The sequence below is a fragment of the Panthera pardus genome, unplaced genomic scaffold, assembly GCF_024362965.1.
Source record: "Panthera pardus isolate Hobbes unplaced genomic scaffold, ASM2436296v1 HiC_scaffold_24, whole genome shotgun sequence".
Lineage (NCBI taxonomy): Eukaryota > Metazoa > Chordata > Mammalia > Carnivora > Felidae > Panthera > Panthera pardus.
In genome coordinates this window covers 53,099,291-53,119,422 of record NW_026526810.1, presented here as the reverse complement: position 1 = coordinate 53,119,422, position 20,132 = coordinate 53,099,291, and the positions used below count along the sequence as shown (strand labels likewise).

Sequence of the window (20,132 nt, the reverse complement as noted above, 5' to 3'; positions counted from 1 at the left end):
GCATTGGGTGAACTCGAGCCCCACTTTGGGCTCCACGCTGACAGTGTGGAGCCTGCATGAGATTCTCTCTCTCTCTCTCTCCCTCTCTCTCTCTCTCTCTCTCTCTCTCTGTCCCTCACTCACTTGTACCCTCTCTCTCTTAAACAACAACAACAAAGAATTGATACCCATAATGATAACCTCAGCATCCTGTGATTTCAGAATCCTTAGACACTAAGGAAAAATACACTAAACAGTTTGAAATTTTAATTTAAATGAAGTTGACAGTGGTTTCTGCCTAACCAATTATCAGAAAGGTTTTTTGTTAAGAGTCTCATTTTGTGGGGTGCCTGGGTGGCTCAATTGGTTGAGCATCCAACTTTAGTTCAGGTCATGATCTCACAGTCTGTGAGTTCAAGCCCCACGTTGGGCTTTCCGCTGTCAGCACTGAGCCTGCTTCTATTCCTCTGTCTCTCTCTCTCTGCCCCTCCCCTGCTTCTGTGCTTGCTCTCTCTCTCTCTCAAAAATATATAAACATTAAAAAAATTTTTTTTTAAGAATCTCATTTTGTGATCAATTAGGTAAAAGTGACTTAACTATTGCTATGTGATAGTCTTCATGTTGCTTACTGAATATTCATGGTTCTTTATTTTCTGTGTGATAGAATTTCACTTCCTGGTTATTGTGTGAGGTGGGGCCATATGATTAGTTTTGTACAGTGTGTTATGAGCAGAAATTATGTCTGAGCATTCACTTGGTGGGGTATGACCTTCTGAAGCCCTCTTTTCTTCTGGCACCATGAAGCAACATTGGAAATAGGTTGTTTTGTCAATTGGGTCCTAAAGAAGCTACAACCCTAAGGGTCCTCTACTGACCCACATGTAGCAAGAGCCAGAAATAAGAAAATAAAAGTAGTTTTTTAAGCTACCACGCTTTGAGAGTTGGCTACAATAACCTAACTTAGCCTGTCATGACTGATAAACTATTCAGTGTTGAGCTTATTGAATGACTTTAACTTAGGTACGGTATCAGTCATTATAAGAAAAATGGATTAGGTGGGTGGTCTCTCTCTGCCCTTCCCTCAATCTCTCTCTCTCTCAAAAATAAAAATAAAAATAAAAATTTTAAAATGCATGTTTAAAAAAAAGAAAATGGACAAGGTGATCTGTACATGTACTTTCATTTTCTTTATTCTTTTTTTTTTTTTTACATTTATTTATTTTTGAGAGACAGAGACAGAGCACGAGTGGGGGAGGGGCAGAGAGAGAAGGAGACACAGAATCCAAAGCAGGTTCCAGGCTCTAAGCTGTCAGTACAGAGCCTGACACAGGGCTCCAACTCAAAAACTGTGAGATCATGACCTGAGCCAAAGACCGACTTGAAGTCGCTTAACTGACTGAGCCACCCGAGGTGCCTCTGTACTTTCATTTTCAATGATAATGATGTTAACGTATTTCTAAGGGTTAGAAGACCTTTCACATATTCAGGATTCATTTTAGTCTTGCTTTGTTCCCTTTTTCTCTTGGAACCCAGAGACCAACCTGTATTTTTTAAGAAGTTGACTCTAGAAAGGACTTTTGCTCTACAGTAGGGATTGGCAAACTATGCCCTGTGGGCCAAATCTGGCCGTCTCCTGTTTTAGTAAAGTTTTATTGGAATATAGCCATGCCCATTTGTTTACGTAATGTTAGTAGATGCTTTTCTACTACAAAAGCAGTTCACTAGTCATGGCAGAGACCATATGGCCCACTAAGCCTAAATAATATATTTGCTCTCTGGCCATTAATAGAAAAAAATTTCTGACCCCTGCCCTATAGGAATCTTAATTATTAGGAATGGAAAGATTCTAGATGATTTGCCTCAATTGTTGCAAACACCCTAGCTCTTGGAAGTTCACCCTAATGGAATGAAGGCCTTCTTCTGGATCTCCAATCTCCCTTTATTTTGTATACTCTCCTTGAGTCAGTACCACAACTTACCATTCTTGGATTTTGCTTATGACTAAGCAAAGACTCCCTCAGCCCTGATAATCGAACCATCTTGCATATTGCCACCCACATTGTCTTTGTCTAGACCAACTGCTAACAGGTCCATTGATGTGACTCCTGCTTGCTCAGTCAGTGTTTCTGCTTTGTGCTTGTAGCTGTTGACAGTTTAACTTGTCATTGTGATAGGGCTTTCTCAGGCTGCATGGAAGGAGGTAATCAGATTATCTCACAGGATGGATATGAATGTAAGATTATGTGGGGAAATAAGGAAACTGGAAACTGTCATCAGTCACACAGCCAGGCCCCAAGACCATGGAACATTATTCATTATGGCTCAGAATTCAGCAGTAACTATAAGAGGCCAATGGCAGCTCTGTCTCCCATTCAGATCTCCCCAACAAAGTTGATAATGCCAGTTAATCTTTATCCAATTTGGCATATCCTGTTAGCATTCTTATTTGGATCATCTAATGGCTGATAGTCTCTCTTAGGTCCATGCTGAATGTTCTTGCTTTTGCTTGGGGTCCAGTTAGTTGGGGCCTGGGAAGCAGGGTCAAATGATCTAAAACATGACAAATTATGATCAAGGAACCACTTGTTGTCTTTTTAGAAGAGGCTGTGAGAATGGCAAAAACTTTGGATTCTTCCAGTAAAGCCATCTTTTCTCACAAGACCCTGTTTAATGAATCCATCTTTTTGCAAAGAAAAGGGAAGCATTAGAACTAGATACTCATCTGTCTATTTTAGGAATTCCTCGCTTATGTCCAGAGGGTAGGACAGCTGCATATGGGATCTACCAGATCTCACATGCCATTCAGACAGTTGTCCATGTGAGCGTTGTTTAGCAAAACAGTATTGTTAGAAACAGCAGACTCTTGTATAAACAAAGACGTGTTTTGGTGATCTCAAAGCTCAGTTTTCCTGGTTCCTTCAGGAACCAGGGGCTTAAACTGGGAATATAAATTTATGTTTCTTCATGCATGTATGTTTATATAAATGAGTATGTGTATATAGTAGTTCTCTATAGTAGTACTGCTGCTGTGTGCAATTTTCTTTACTTTTTTATTTTATTTATTTATTTTACTTTCCAGAATAAGAAGCCCTAGGTAAGTGGACTGAGGGACTGCCTAGAGACAGGAATTTCTGTTTTTATCTTTGGATAAAGATGAGAAAAGAATTAATTTAGTAGTGAGGGTATATTTTAGGGTCTGATACCAGAGACCTTAGACTTTCCTCTTGTCACCCCATCTCTTTCCTAGATGAAAGGTGGTGAAGTATAGTAATTAAAAATATGGTTTATTTCCCAGATTCACAAATTACTGGCTGTGATCCTGAGCTAGTCCCTTTATTGCTCAGTGCTTCTGTTATCTTATCTGTAAAATGGGGATAATAATGGTACCTACCTCAGAGCTATTGTGAGGACTAAATGAATAAAGAAGTATAAAGCACCTAGATCAGTGCTTAGCAGATAATAAATATCTATTGTTGTTGTCACTGAGTTCTGTGATACCTGATCAGGATCTTATCCAGCATACAATAATCTCTTGAATCCTTTTTCCATTCAAAATAATATATCCCTCTGCCCTTCCTAGTAGCATGGGCATTTTATTTAATTTTATTATTAATTAATTTTTATGTTTTTGCCTGTATATTTTAATAGGGACACTGTGACGTTACAATGTGAATTCCTCTAATGGAGAGCATTTCTAGTATTTTATAGGATCGTGGGGAAAATTATTTGGGGCACATTATGCCAAGAGGTTGAAGAATCCGAAAAATCACATGTTTACAGACTATTTAGAGACTTGAATGTTTCTCAGCTTCCCTCCGTTCCCAGCCCCCAATTTTTTTAAAGTTAAGAAGCTTCCTGTGATAGCCTAAGCCAGCTCTGTCGTTTTCTTTCTTTGTCTCATAACCGTGTCCACTAATCAGAGTGCCAGTTCACCAGCTGCGTGCCTTAACAGATTCAAGAACAAGGGGACAGATAGTATAGAAATGAGGGGGTGCCAAATTGAGGTTAGTATGGAGGTGAGAGAAGCTAAGAAGGATGACCACATGCTGAAAGGAGCAATGTCATCTCTTTTCCTGATGATGCTATTTCTCCACTGCAAGAAAACTGCAGCAAGCAGGGCACTATAGATTGGCCTGTTGATGACATTGTCACAGGCATAAATAGCAACAGATTTGGAAAGCCAGCTCCAAGCTACTGAGGCTGCTAGGAGATGGCTTTCTAGGGAACAATAACCCCCCACTGACAACCTAATCTGGGCTGGTTTGATTCCAAACTTTGTGTCCTTGGGCAGAACTGGTGGTGGTCTCATTCAGTCTGGCTCTGGTTCAGTGCTCACAAACACTGCTTCCAGGACATTGCAACAGAGCAAGGCTGTGGCAGATAGAGTGCTATCCCAGCATTCACTTCTCTGTTGATATCTCTCATCACATCAGTACACAGCTGTATGGACTCTAGGAAACATTGCAGGTGATGGTTCAGTTTTCCAAGACTTGGTTATCAAATATGGTGCAGTTGATCTACTGTTGGCTCTTCTTACACTTCCTGATATGTCATCTTTAATTTTTTTAACATTTATTTATTTTTGAGAGAGAGAGAGAGAGAGAGAGAGAGAGAGAGAGAGAATGCGAGCAGGGTAGGGGCAGAGAGAGAGAGAGAGGGAGACACAGAATCCAAAGCAGGTTCCAGTCTCTGAGCTGTCAGCACAGAGCCCAACATGGGGTTCAAACCCATGAACCGTGAGATCATGACCTGGGCCAAAGTCAGAAGCTTAACCAACTGAGTCACCCAGACACCCTATTAATATGTCATCTTTAACATGTGGTTACTTGCATCATCTTACCTGGACTCATTTTGAACTTTGTCGCAACAAGATTCATGCACCTCCATTAGATGCTGTTGCACAAAATTTTTCCTACTTGAGTTCATCCCCTGCCTCATGATGATCCAGAAGTATTAGAAGATACCTGCTGGGCCATTTTCTCCCTTACCAATGGTCCAAATGAATGGATTGAAATGGTTGTGAAAACAGGAATTGTGCCCCAACTTGAGAAGCTTCTAGGAGCTACTGAATTGCCAATTGTGACTGATGACAGTGTCATTCTGGATGCTGTTTCGTATATCTTTTAAGCTGTTGAGAAACTCGTATAATGATTGAAGAATATGGGGGTTTGGACAAAATTGAATGTCTACAAAACTATGAAGATGAGTCTGTGTACAAAGCTTCATTAAGCTTGATTGAGAAGTATTTCCCTATAGAGGAAGAAGGGGATCAAAATGTTGTGCCAGCAACTACCCTACCAAGTTAAGGATGGCACTGCTGGGATCTTTAACTTTTAGATTATACATCTGAGGCTTAAAGTTGTGTACTATGTTTGGTGTATGTTTGTCTTACTGTTTTTCTACTAAGAACTTTTAAAAAGTGGTTTGCTATTGTAGCACTTTTTATGACCAAACTATACTGAATAGTTCCAAACTATGCATACTGTGTGAAGCTTCTCCTCTCAGTGGATTTCTTATTTCTATGTGGAATTTTGTGTCTTGGGATGTCCTATAACTAACAATTAAATCCAACCCTTAAAAAAAAAATAACTATGGGATCAGCAGACAGTCGGGGGCTAGAGAGTTCAGGGGAGGGGGCCTCAGGCTTTGTTGCAATTCTAATAGAGGAAGCTGGTACAGGACTTCATACAGACATGGGGACTGTTTTGGAGTACCCAGAGGTAAAGATTGGAATGCATGGATTCTTGGAGATCTTGGTGTAAGATGAGGGGAAAGTTAGCGTTGGTCAGTCATGCTCCTTGGTATTTACCCAAAGGAGTTGAAAACTTAGGGCCACACAAAAACCTGTGCTTGAAATGTTTTAGCAGCTTTATTCTTAATTACCAAAACTTGGAAGCAGCCAAAATGTCCTTCAGTAGGTAAATGGATAAACTGCGGTACATCCGACAATGGAATATTATTCAGTGCAAAGAAAGAAATGAGTTATCAAATCATGAAAAGACAGGGAAAAACCCTAAATGCATATTACTAAGTGAAAGAAACCAATCTGAAAAGGCTACATATTGTGATTCCATCTATATGGCAGGTTGGGAGAGGAAGGAAGCAGTGAATGTGGAGCCTGACTTAGAGCTCAGTCCTATGACCTTGAGATTGTGACCTGAGCCAAAATCAAGAGTTGGTCAGTCAACTGACTGTGCCACCCAGGCACCCCTATCCCAATCATTTTAAATTGTGTTTGTATGACTGTCGCTATGGTGTGTATACATGAAAAATGAAAAATTATATCTATGGCAAATAACCTGTATGTTCATGATATACTATATGATAAAAAGCAAGTTACAGGTTGATGTGTATTGTATGTGTCTATTTCAGTGAAAACAAACAAAAACAACTGTATATCCTTGTATATGTGGAGGAAAGTATGGAATGACATACTTGTTGGATATATTCTTCCCTGTCTTAGTACTGAAAGCTACCTGTTGGATACTTAAATGAGCAGCATTAGGGGTAAGGAAAGGTTAGCTTTTTTTTTCATGTGTTGTATTAACTTGATACAAAAAGTGAGCATTCTTTGTAATTTGAAAAACAGCAAAGAAAAAAAAATATAAGTGTGTGTCTGTAATAAGCTTCAAATTCTGGTCATTTAATAAGGGTGTGTGTGTGAAATTTTGGGATGAGATTGTAATTCTCTTTATGTGCAATGAAGAGGTTAATGGAGCAGAAAACTCCAAAAGCAATTAACAAATGGCAGTAGGATTAGAATTTATTGTTTTTGGTAAATTTTATTTAAAAATTTTTTTTAATGTTTTTATTTTATTTTTGAGAGAGGGAGAGAGTGAGCAGGGGAGCAGCAGAGAGAGAGGGAGACACAGAACTTGAAGCAAGCTCCAGGCTCCGCTCAGCATAGAGCCTGAGGCAGGGCATGAACCCACTAACCGCAAGATCATTACAGAGCCGAAGTCAGACTCTTAACCAACTGAGCCACCCAGGACCCCCTAACAAGATATTATTGGAACTCCTAATACTAAATACTAAAGAGGAAATACTAAAAAGGAGACTTGGTAAAGTTTCTTCCACTGTAAAGCAAAATAACAGGAAGTAAGGAAACCATGAAGATAGTTTTAAATTGTAGGGTAATAGCTTTGTGTTTAGCAGATAAGATTTGCCTTTCCTGGTAATTGATGAGTAGTTAATTTGTTAGCTGCAGGGTATCACGTTGGTTAAGAGCAAGAGCTTTGTTTAGAAGTACTTGGTACCTGTGGCACTTGAGTTTTCTCCTGTGAAAATTAGAGATTGATAGTAACTATCCCATAGATATATTGTGAGGAGTACTAAATCATTTAAGGTGCTAAGAAGAGCCCCTAATATGAAATAATTGCTAAGTAAGTGTTACTGGTTATAGGGATCTAAAACCCTGGCTTTGAATAAAAACACTTCTAATGAAGTACTAATGGTGCAAAACAATCCTAACAGTTATCTTTAAACAATGGGAGCAGTGCCCAGCACAGTATTTTGCTTTAGTAGGCACTCTATAAATATTTGTTGAATAAATAAATGTAACTTCTTTCACTTGATTTTATTAGTCTCTGAGTAGTTTAACATTACTTCACATATTTCTATTTGTTTTCAGAAAATTAAAAGGAAAAGTACATCCGTAGGGTGATAATATGGGTGAATCTCAGGTAATGGGTTCAAGAATAAAAGAAACTTCTATGTACTTAAATATATAGAGTTTCAATAGGGGAATATGGGGCTACTAATTTGTATTTTAAAGAATAATTATGGAGGAGAGGAGTCTGGGAAAATGACAGAGTAGGAAATGATGAAGTTTTGGGGTGATGGTGGGGTGGTCTGGAGCCAAAGGCCAAGAAAGAATTCTTGAAGATGTCTTTGGTGCAAAAAGGTGATTTTATTAAAGCACGGGGACAGGACCCATGGGCAGAAAGAACTGCATTGGGGCTGTGATGGGTAACTGATTATATACCCTCAGGGTGGAAGGGGGTTAAAGATAGAATAAGTCTCTAGGTATTTTGAAAGCAAGGTTTCTGGGACCTTGAGGGGCCAGTTGCTGTTAGGAAAATGCCATTTATTATAATTTAGTAAAACTTCAGTCATGAGACCTTTCAGATGTATATCAGAGGGCCTTAAGCTTGGAGTATGATTGCTGGCATATATCTTGGGGGAGCTGAGATAAAGTTTCCAAAGGAATTTTCATAGGCTAAAGTAGACTTATAGGACCTTGGGGGTCAGGATAATGTTAAGCCAAGATTCCCTTTTGCCCCTAGCAAAGTGTTATCATCAGGCAGCTGAGCTCCTAGAAGGAGGTCACTGCCACTTTCAAGGACTTGTCACTGGGCTGTAGGCAGTAAGGGAATTAAATTTTTCATTTGCCTTTGTTTCCCATATCATCATGGGAAGCACTTAAACCCCTTTCCTTTCTTCTTAGGTTGCCAGGAGTGTCCAAGGAATATCACACATATCCCAACTGGGGTGGGGGAATACTGTTAGCTTGTACTTTTCCCTCAGCTTGCCTTATGCTCCCTTATCAGGAAGCATGAAGAATCTGTTCCCCAACCTAGACAGGGATTACACTAGACAAAACTGTCTGATGTAATGGTTTTTGGAACTCTGGATTTTCTTGAAGGCTTGCATTTTCCAGAGGAAGACTTGAGGGATAAATCGCAGTTAATTTCTGTCAATTTCAGCTTCTAGCACAGTAGCAGTTACCCATTTGTTATCCCCAGCCACGTGGCAGGCAGCTGTACATGGGTCCTGGAGCATCTTGTACACAGCTTGCACAAGTCGAGTGGACAAAAAGGACCCTGTCTTCCAAATATCAGGAATCTGTGCTGATTGCCAATTCCTGCTTGGGATCACAGAATTGCAGAGTTGAGTAGTCATTGTTGTCGCATGTTTCCCATTGTTGCAAGTCCCTCCCCATACAGCTGAAGTGACTTCCAGGGGATTTGAAGTGACAACTCCCCACTCCACTCCTACTTCATTTTTCTGCTTTTCTCCATTTTGCAGTCAGACACTAAGGACCAGGGCATTGAAAAACAACTCCACACATGGGGAAAATTAGAAAGTGACCATGCGTGCCCAGGGAAAGGCTCAGAAAAGACCACTTGCTAGAACCTTAGGTTTACACCTCAGGCTGATCCTGGCACAGAGATAGCCTACAGTAATCAGAAAAACAAAAACAATAAACAAAAAGAATAATGAGACACAGGATACCCCAGGCAAAGGAGAGAATCTGATTTCTAGAATTACTACATTATTAGATTCAGATGTTCAGTTTTCAGTGTAAAAGGTCACAAAGCATACAAAGAAACCTGAAAGTGTGGCCTATTCAAAGGAAAAAAAAATCAACAGAAACTGTCCCTTAAAAAGCCCTAAAGGCAGATATATTAAACAAAGACTATAGACCAGTTGCCTTAAAGATGCTCAGAGAACTAAAGGAAGATGTGGAGAAAGTCAAAAGCCAATGTATAAACAAAATGTTACTCTTCAATCATATATTTCACTCTATTTCATTGGTATGATATGGTGTTCTTTTCATTGCTTTGTGAGTAGTTTATAATTTTAGTTTTGATTTCTTCTTTGATTTAAGGGTTATTTATAAGTGGGTTTCTTAATTTCTTTGCTGCCTAGTTGTCCTTGTACTGCTAATTTTTCATGGTAGAACAATAGGTTGCTCATCATATTCCTTGAGATTCTGCCATAAATAATGCAGTACACACTAAGATGAAAGAAAACCTAATCCTTAGCATTACCCCAATACTTAAGTCTTATCTCCCAATGTATCTGATTTTCCAAATTCCATCTGAATAGCCATGTATTTTCGTTACTCCAAGCTTTACATGTGTTGTTTATCCAACCTAGACAATCATCCCCATCATGAAAATCCTTGTCTTTTTATTTATTTATTTATTTTGAGAGACAGAAAGCATGCAGGCGAGCAGGGGAGGGGCAGAGAGAGAGAGGGAAAGAATCCCAAGCAGGCTTCATGCTGTCAGCTCAGAGTCTGATGTAGGGCTTGATCCCACAAACTGTGAGAGCATGATCTGAGCTGAAATCAGGAGTCAAATGCTTAACCAACTGAACTGCCCAGGCACTTCTGAAAGTCCTTTTGTCTTGAAACTCAGTTCAGATGTTCCCTACTTCATAAAGTCTTTCCAGGTTCTTCAGCCAGCATTCCCTTTGCTTTTTAGGTTCTGTTGAATGTCTTCATTTTGCCCTTCAAGATGAACTCTTCAGGGGCGCCCGGGTGGCTCAGTCGGTTGAGCGTCCGACTTCGGCTCTGGTCACGATCTCACAGTTTGTGAGTTCGAGCCTCGTGTCGGGCTCTGCGCTGACAGCTCAGAGCCTGGAGCCTGGTTCGGATTCTGTGTTTCCCTCTCTCTCTGTCCCATCCCCACTCATGCTCTGTCTCTCTCTGTCTTAAAAATAAATAAAACATTAAAAAAATTAAAAAAAAATTAAAAACCATTAAAAAAATTTCCATCTTATTTTTTGCCCCAAGGGTGACCTGTTGCACTAAAAAATGGACTCTCTTAACCTCTGGCTTGAGGTTGGCATTGGACAATGGAAAGCCCTAGCAGGAAATCAGAGGGGAGATCCTTTCCATAGGGTTGTCTTGGTCAGGCCTCGTATGTTTTTGGTTTTGGCCAGGGAGAGGGCCGGTGTCTTCATCATCTTTATATTTTTTGGAAGTAGAATTGTCATAAAATAGTTTATTAGTATCAGATATATACCATAGTGATTTGACAATTATATACATTATGAAATGCTCACCACCATAAGTATAATTACTATCTGTCGCCTTATAAAGTTATTACAGTATTACTGACTATATTCCCTGTGCTGTAATTTTCATCCCTGTAGCTTATTTTATAACTGGAAATTTGTATCTCTTACATCTCCTCACTTATTCCAACCATCTCCTAAACCCCCTTCCTTCTGACAACTACCAGTTCTGTTTTATGAGTCTGTTTCTGTTTTTTGTTTGTTCATTTGTTTTGTTTCTTAGATTTCACATATGATTGAAATCATACGGTATTTGCCTTTTCCTGTCTGACTTAGTTCATTTAGCAAAATACCTTCCAGGTCTATTCATGATGCTGCAAATGGCAAGATTTCATTCTTTTTTATGGCTGAGTAATATTCCATTGTATAATGTATATCATGTATTGATTGATTGATTGACAGGCATGGGTTACGTCCATATCTTGGCTATTGTAAATAATGCTGCAGTGAACATAAATGTTTATTTATCTCTTTGAGTTTGATATTTTCATTTTTATGGGTAAATACACAGAAGTGGAATTACAGGGTCATATGGCATTTTTCTATTTTTAATATTTTGAGAAACTCCATACCTTTTTGCACAGGGGCTCCACACATATTCCCACCAGCAGTGCACTACACATCCTTTTTTCCACATCCTCACCAAAACTTATTATTTCTTGTCTTTTTGATACTAGCCATACTGACTGGTTTGAGGTGATAACTCACTGTGGTTTTGATTTGCACTTCCTCCATGATTAATCATGTTGAGCATCTCTGGTCATTTTTAGGTTTCTTTTGGAACTAGGTCTATTCAGGTCCTTGGCCTGTTTTTGATTGGATTATTTGCTTTTTTGACATTGAGTTGTATATATTTTTATGTATTTTGGGTATTAACCCCTTATCAGATATAGTATTTGGAAATATCTTCTGTTCAGTAGCCTTTTCATTTTGCTGATATTTATTTTGCTATGCAAAAGCTTTTAAGTTTAAAGTAGTCCCAATTTTTTAGTTTTGCTTTTGTTTCCTTTGCTTGAGGAGACAGATATAGAAAACTTGCTGAGGCAAGTTTTTGAGAGAGCGAGAGAGAGAGAGAGAGCGAGTGAGTGCATGTGTGTAGAAGGGGCAGAGAGAGAGGGGAATAGAGGATCTGAAGTGGGTTCCATGCTGACAGCAGAGAGCCTGATGCAGGGCTTGAACCCACAAACTGGGAGATCATGATCTGAGCTGATGTCAGATGCTCAACTGACTGAGCCACCCAGGTACCCCACTGCCTGTGTTTTCTTTTAGTAGTCTTATGGTTTCAGGTCTTATATTTAGGTCTTTAACCCATTTTGAGTTTATTTTTTTGTGTATGGTGTCAGAAAGTTGTCCAGTTTCAAAAGAGGAACCCTTTTACATTGCTGGTGGGAATGCAAACTGGTGCAGCCACTCTGGAGAAACAAGTTCTTCCAAAAATTAAAACTAGCACTACTCTATGACCCAGCAATTGCACTACTAGGTATTTACTCAAGGGATACAGATGTGCTATTTTGAAGGGGCACATGCACCCCAATGTTCATAGCAGCATTATTGACAGTAGCCAAAGTATGAAATTTATTGTCAAATTGGTTTCCATGCAACACACAGTGCTCATCCCAACAGGTACCCTCTTCAATACCCATCACCCACCCTTCCCCACCTCCCACCCCTCATCAACCCTCATTTTGTTCTCAGTTTTTAGAGTCTCTTATGGTTTGGCTCCCTCCCTCGCTAACCTTTTTTTTTTCCTTCCCCTCCCCCATGGTCTTCTGTTAAGTTTCTCAGGATCCACATAAGAGTGAAAACATATGGTATCTGTCTTTCTCTGTATGACTTATTTCACTTAGCATAACACCCCAAAGTATGGAAAGAGCCCAAATGTCCATCGATGGATGAATGGATAAAGAAGATGTGGTATCTATATACAATGGAGTATTCCTCGACAATCAAAAAGAATGAAATCTTGCCATTTACAACAACATGGATGGAACTAGAGGGTATTATGCTAAGAAATTAGAGAAAGACAAATATGACTTCATTCATACGTGGAATTTAAGATACAAAACAGGTGAACATAAGGGAAGGGAAGCAAACATAATATAAAAACAGGGAGGGGGACAAACCATAAGAGACTCTTAAATAGAACAAACTGAGGGTTGCCGGAGGGGTTATGCGTGGGGGGATGGGCTAAATGAACAAGAAACATTAAAGAAGACAGTTGTTGGGATGAGCACTGGGTGTTATACGTAGAGGATGAATCACTGGATTCTACTCCTGAAATCATTATTGCACTGTATGCTAACTAACTTGGATGTAAATTTAAAAAAAATTTGGAATTAAAAAATTATTAAAAAAAGAAAGTGGTCCAGTTTCATTCTTCTGCATGTAGCCATCCATCTGGTCTAATGTGTTATGCAAGTCCGCTGTTTTCTTACTGATTTTCTGTTTGTATGGTCTGTCCATTGATGTAAATCAGGTGTTATAATTTCCTACTATTAGCATATTACTGTCAACTTCTCCCTTTATGTCTGCTGCTATTTGTGTTATATATTTAGATGCACCTGTGCATAGATGTTTATAAGTGTTATATCCTCTTATTTTATTGATCCCTTTATCATTATGTAATGCAGTTCTTTGTGTATTGTTAGTCTTTAAGTCTTTTTTTGTCTGATGTAAGTATTGCTACCCCAGCTTTTTTTTTTTTTTTTTTTTAACTAGTCTTCATGCCCAGCATGGAGCCCAGTGCAGGACTTGAACTCACAGCCCTGAGATCAAGACCTGAGCTGAGATCAAGAGTCGAAATCTTAACTGACTGACCCACCCAGGTGCCCCTCTTCTCCTGCTCTTAAGATTGTCTTTTTATGTTTAATTTTTTGCATAAAAAATTTTTTTTTTACTGTTTATTTGTTTTTGAGAGAGAGAGAGACAGAGCATGAGCAGGGGAGGGGCAGAGAGAGAGGGAGACACAGAATCCAAAGCAGGTTCCAGGCTCTGAGCTGTCAGCACAGATCCCAACGCGGGGCTCGAACTCAGACTAGGAGATCATGACCTGGGCCAAAGTCAGAGGCTCAACCTACTGAGCCACCCAGGCACCCCTAATTTTTTACATTTTAATTATATGTCTCTTGGTGTGGACCTCCTTGAGTTCATCTTGTTTCAGGCTCTCTTTGCCTCTGAGACCTAGATGTCTGTTTTCTTATCCAGGTTAGGGAAGTTTTCAGCTGTTATTTCTTCAAATAAATTTTCTGTCCCTTTTTCTCTCTCTCTTCTTCTCAGCCTCATATAATGTGAATGTTAGTATGCTTGATGTTGTTTCAGAATTCCCTTAACCTATTCTTAGGTGCTTTTTAAAAATCTGTTTCATTGATGAGGAAACTGAGGTAAGGTTACTTGCCCAAGGAGCCAGGCTTTGAACCTAGAAAGTTCCAAAGCCTGTGTTCTTTTTTTTTTTTTTTTAATATTTTTTTTAAATGTTTGTTTATTTTTGAGAGAGAGACACAGAACATGAGCAGAGGAGGGGCAGAGAGAGAGAGGGAGACACAGAATCTGAAGCAGCCTCTAGGCTCTGAGCTGTCAGCACAGAACCCAATGTGGGGCTCGAACTCACAAACTGTGAGATTGTGACCTGAGCCAAAGTTGGATGCTCAACTGACTGAGCCACCCAGGCACTTCCCAAAGCCTGTGTTCTTAATAATTAAACTATAGGTAGCTGTTTAGAGGAAGAGAAATCATTTTAAGAAGTTTCCCTAATGTTAGGCCCTACTAAAAAATATATTTTACATGAATCCTCTCTCTTTAAATAACAAGCTCCAACCCTACTTTTCTATACTACTACCACAAGTTTGGAGAGAGGATGGGTAAATAGATCCACAAATAGTATCAACCTTACCTCAACCTTTATGTGTGATAAGAAGTGTAAATACAGCTCTTTTTTTTTTAAGTTTCTATTTTCATTCTAGTTAGTTAACATAAAGTATTATATTAGTTTCAGGGGTACAATATAGTGATTGAACAATTCCATATGTCACTACTCTGGGTTATTTTTTTTTTAATTTCTTTTTAAGTTTTATTTATTTAAGTTATTTCTACACCCAATATGGGGCTTGAACTTACAACCCTGAAGTTAGGAGTCACGTGCTCTTCCAACTGAGCCAACCTGGCACCCCAGGGTTATTTTTTTTAAGTTTATTTATTTATTTTGAGAGAGAGAGAGAGAGAGAGAGGAAGAGGGAGGGAGACTCCGAGAGAATCCCAAGTAGGCTGTGCACCATCTACGTGGAGCCTGATGTAGGGCTCAAACTTCCGAACCACGAGATCATGACCTGAGCCCAAGTTAAGAGTTGGACACTTAACTGACTGAGCCTCCCAGTCACCCCACCCCTGGGTTTTTTTAATCCAAAACACTATAAAGTGTTTCAAGTACACATGACTATCAATTCCCTATGATTTTACAAGAACAAATTCAGTTTCAGAAAAAGTTTGCTAGGGAAAATTTATTCATTCAAATGTGTTTTAACACACTTACTGTGTGTTGGGCACAAGGCTAGACACTGAAAATTTTATAACTGGAGTTGGTGGGCAGGGCCGCAGTCTGACCTGATGTCTGCCCCCAGCCCACCGCTGGGGCCACAGTCAGACTGGTGTGTGCCTTCTCTTCCCCTCTCCTAGGGGCGGGATTCACTGTGGGGTGGCGTGGCCCGTCTGGGCTACTTGCACACTGCCAGGCTTGTGGTGCTGGGGATCTGGCGTATTAGCTGGGGTGGGTAGGCAAGGTGCACGGGGGCAGGAGGGGCAGGCTTAGCTCGCTTCTCCTTAGGTGATCCACTTCAGGAGGGGCCCCTCTTCCGTGGGCCTCTCGTCTGCGCTTGGCTCCGGAGACTCCGTTCTGCTAATCCTCTGGCGGTTTTCTGGGTTATTTAGGCAGGTGTAGGTGGAATCTAAGTGATCAGCAGGACGCGCGGTGAGCCCAGCGTCCTCCTACGCCGCCATCTTCCCTCTCCGACATTGAAAATTTTAAAATGATATGGTCCCTCAATATGCTATGGGAAGGACTATAGTGACATGCTTTTTACTTTTGTTGTTACAGGTGTTCCAAGATTTGGGAACCGAAGTACTGTCTGGAGCTGCCAAAGGCTACAACATATGCCTTTTTGCCTATGGGCAGACAGGCTCTGGGAAGACATATACCATGCTGGGGACCCCAGTGAGTGTTGGTATTGAAATATATCTCTTTCTGTTGCCACAGCAAGCCTGAATCTCAAATGTCCTTGCTACGGAGAGCTAGAATATGAATTTAGCAGTCAAGTTTAATAAGATTTAATGGGCTCTCTTCTGTATTAAGATTGGGTTTCTTAGCACTTTAATTGAAAAGTGAACTTTGAATAATTAGCCCTTCCTTATTAAACCCTGAAGAACCTTAGAATTTTACAACTCCCTTTGATGAAGCAGACCTTGTCAGTGCTGAATTTCTCATATCATTTCCAAGTTCGTCACTTGAAGCTTTTTAACACCTTAGGAGTGGATGAGACAGACTGAATCTTAAGTGCTGCCTAGGGCTGTGCAGAAATGGGGCTATGTGTTCCATCTGAGTGTTGGAGAGAAGCAGGAGGACCAGCTGCTGGGATGGAACTTTCAGAAATATGAAGGACTTTTGAGAACCTTCCTTTGTCATGGAAAATTGGGAGGGTAGAGGTCCTTTTTTTTTTTTTTTTTTTTTTTTTTAAATTTTTTTTTAACGTTTATTTATTTTTGAGACAGAGAGAGACAGAGCATGAACGGGGGAGGGGCAGAGAGAGAGGGAGACACAGAATCGGAAGCAGGCTCCAGGCTCTGAGCCATCAGCCCAGAGCCCGACGCGGGGCTCGAACTCACGGACCGCGAGATCGTGACCTGAGCTGAAGTCGGACGCTCAACCGACTGAGCCACCCAGGCGCCCCGGGAGGGTAGAGGTCCTTAAGCACACCTCTTTGTTTTATGTTTAGGAGTACCTTGGTTAGTTGAACTGGTGGGGCAGGTGGCAAATAACACTACACATGGACATTATCTGGGACATTATTCCTTCTGAAAGATTACCCGCCAGGGGTGTCTGGGTGGCTCAGTTGGTTGAGCATCTGACTTTCGCTGAGGTTATGATCTCACAGTTCGTGAGTTTGAGCCCCATGTCGGGCTTTGCACTGACAGCACAGAACCTGCTTCAGATTCTCTGTCGCCCTCTCTCTCTGCCCCTCCCCCTCTCTCATGAGCACGCTCTCTGAAAAATAAACATTATTTCTTATACCGTACACAAAAATAAACTCGAAATGGATAAAAGACCTAAACATAAGAGAAAGCCATCAAAATCCTTGAGGAGAAAGCAGGCAAAAACCTCTTTGACCTTGGCCACAGCAACTTCTTACTCAACACGTCTTGGAGGCAAGGGAAACAGAAGCAAAAATGAACTCTTGGGACCACATCAAGATAAAAAAACTTCTGCATGGGAAGGAAACAGCAAGACTAAAAGGCAACCAACAGAATGGGAGAAGATATTTGCAAGTTACATATCAGGTAAAGGGTTAGTATCTAAAATCTATAAAGAATTTATCAAACTCAACACCCCAAAAAAACAAATAATCCAGTGAAGAAATGGGCAAAAGACATGACACTTTTCCAAAGAAGACATCCAGATGGCCAACAAATACATGAAAAAATGCTCAACATCACTCATCATTAGGGAAATGCAGATCAAAACCACAATGAGATACCACCTCACACCAGTCAGAATGGCTGAAATTAACAACTCAGGCAACAACAGATGTTGGTGAGGATGCAGATAAAAAGGAATCCTTTTGGACTGCTGATGGGAATGTAAACTGGTGTAGCCACTCTGGAAAATAGTATGGAGGTTCCTCAAAAAAATTAATAGAATTACCCTGTGACCCAGCAATTGCAGTACTACGTATTTATCCAAAGGATACATGTGTGCTGTTTCAAAGGGGCACATGCACCCCAATGTTTATGGGAGCACCATCGATAATACCCAAAGTATGGTAAGAGCCCAAATGTCATTGACAGATGAATGGATAAAGAAGATGTGTGTGTGGATATATATATATATATATCCACACACACATACATACCACACACGCACACGATGGAATATTCCTTGGCAATCAAAAAGAATGAAATCTTGCCATTTGCAACAATGTGGATGGAACTAGAAGGTATACTAAGCAAAATTAGAGAAAGACAGATATCATATGACTTCACTCATGTGGAATTTAAGATACAAAACAGATGAACATAAGGGAATGGAAGCAAAAATAATATAAAAACAGGGAGGGGGACAAACCATAAGAGACTCTTAAATATAGAGAACAAACTGAGGGTTGCCAGAGGGGTTGTGCGTGCGGGGATGGGCTAAATGAACAAGAGGCATTAAAGAAGACAATTGTTGGGATGAGCACTGGGTGTTATACGTAGAGGATGAATCACTGGATTCTACTCCTGAAATCATTATTGCACTGTATGCTAACCAACTTGGATGTAAATTTTAAAAAAGAAATTAAAAAAAAAATCCAGCTACCATTTTTTTTGTGGAAATTGGGAAGCTAATCTTAAAATGCATATGCAAATTAAAGGGTCTCAGGACGTCCAAAACAATTTTGAAAAAGAACAAATTTGGAGGTTTCATACTCCTTGACTTCATCATTTACTAGAAAGATAAACTAAATAAGATTGTGTGGACCTTTTATAAGGATTGACATATAAATCAATGGAAGAAAATAGAAAAACAAACTCTTAAACTTTCCACAAGTGTGCCAAGACAATTCAATGGGCAAAGAATAGTATTTTCAAAAAATGTTGCTGGGACAACTAGATACACTCATGCAAATGAAAGATGCTAGAACTCTACCTCATAACTACAAATAATTCAACATCATTCATAGATCTAAATTTAAGCGTTAAAATTGTAGGGTTTTTTTGGAAAACAAAACAAAATAGAAGTAAATCATTGTGACGTTGAATTAGTCAATGACTTTAGATATACTGCACCAAAATCACAAGTGGCAAGAAAAAAACCCCCAGATAAATTGGACTTCCTTAAAATTAAACATTTTTGTGCTAAAAATAATAAAGTAGAAAGACAACCTAAAAAAAAAAAAAATTAAAAAAAAAAGATTACCCCTGCTGCCTTGGGCTCAGCTCATTGCTACTATGTCTGTGGTTTAGTGTGACTTTATATATTTGAAATTAAGAGAAAATGCTGACTACACCACGGGTATAAAAGCTTTAACCTACATACATGTTAACAATGGGTCTAAAATGAAAAAAGAAGCTACTTTTCCCTAAATGTGTGCTTTATTTTATTTTATTTTTTAATTTATTTATTTTGAGAGAGAGAGAGTGTGGGAGGATGGGCAGTGAGAGAGGAAGAGAGAATTTCAAGCAGGCTCTGCACTGTCAATGAAGAGCCCATCGTGGGGCTGGATCCCACGAACTGGGAGATCATTACCTGAGCCGAAATCAAGATTCAGATGCTTAGCCCATTGAGTCATCCAGACCCCCATGTGTATTTTATTTTATTTTTTAATTTTTTTAATGTTTATTTTTGAGAGAGAGAGAGAGCTCAAGCAGGGGAGGGGCAGAGAGAGAGGGAGACAGGATTCGAAGTGGGCTTTGCACTGAAAGCAGTGAGCCCAATGTGGGGCATGAACTCACAAACTGTGAGGTCATGACCTGAGCCAAAGTTTTCATTCAACCAACTGAGCCACCCAGGCGCCCCCTAAATGTATATGTATAGTTCTCTATGTGTAGGGATAGAAGTGTTTTGGGAGGGCCTGCCGTGGTAAATAGGTTTATCCAAGAAGGATGTAATCTTTATTGCATGAAAGCAGGTACCTGTGTTTGTTAGCTTCTCCACTCTTCCTTCTTACGGTGGTGATCTGCCTCTCAGCTGGTACATTCCTCCCGTGAGTGTCTCCTGAGAGCACAGGCAAATAGAATCTTCTACATACTTCCAGTGAACCTGCCTAAAACGAAGAGGTAGCACAGGGAACCCATGTGCCCATCCCCCTGCCAACCTTGGTTCCTGGTTGTTGTGGGAGAGCTTCACTGTAAGTGAACAGTAATGCTTTCCTTTCTTCTCTTCTCTAGGCCTCTGTTGGGTTGACGCCACGGATATGTGAGGTATAGATTCTATTTTGACTAGATCCTCTCAAAGTACACCTCCTTTGTACACTCCCTTCAGTGAACTCCAACCCTCTGGTTTGTGCAGGGTCTCTTCATCAGGGAGGAAGACTATGCCCCACTGCCTTCCTCTTGTAGGATAAAAGTAAGGTAAGAACCTGTCAGGCCCTAGGGCCTAAGAT

General features: G+C 40.0%; 1 protein-coding gene across 8 annotated transcripts in view; it reads left to right on the top strand.

The window, feature by feature from the left end:
* Positions 1-20,132, top strand: part of STARD9 (StAR related lipid transfer domain containing 9) — a 119,980-nt gene that overhangs the window by 32,579 nt on the left and 67,269 nt on the right. For 7 of the 8 annotated variants that reach the window (XR_002078072.2, XM_053889143.1, XM_019442405.2 and 4 more), the window contains exons 4-6: positions 15,872-15,988; positions 19,918-19,950; positions 20,039-20,100. Coding sequence is in view for 7 of the 8 variants with exons in the window: in XM_053889143.1 (XP_053745118.1) it covers positions 15,872-15,988; positions 19,918-19,950; positions 20,039-20,100 (212 nt within the window). In the remaining variant the exon portion in view is untranslated. Of the gene's footprint in view, positions 1-13,503; positions 13,611-15,871; positions 15,989-19,917; positions 19,951-20,038; positions 20,101-20,132 lie in introns of all 8 variants that reach the window. The other variant, XM_053889142.1, reaches the window with a different exon arrangement.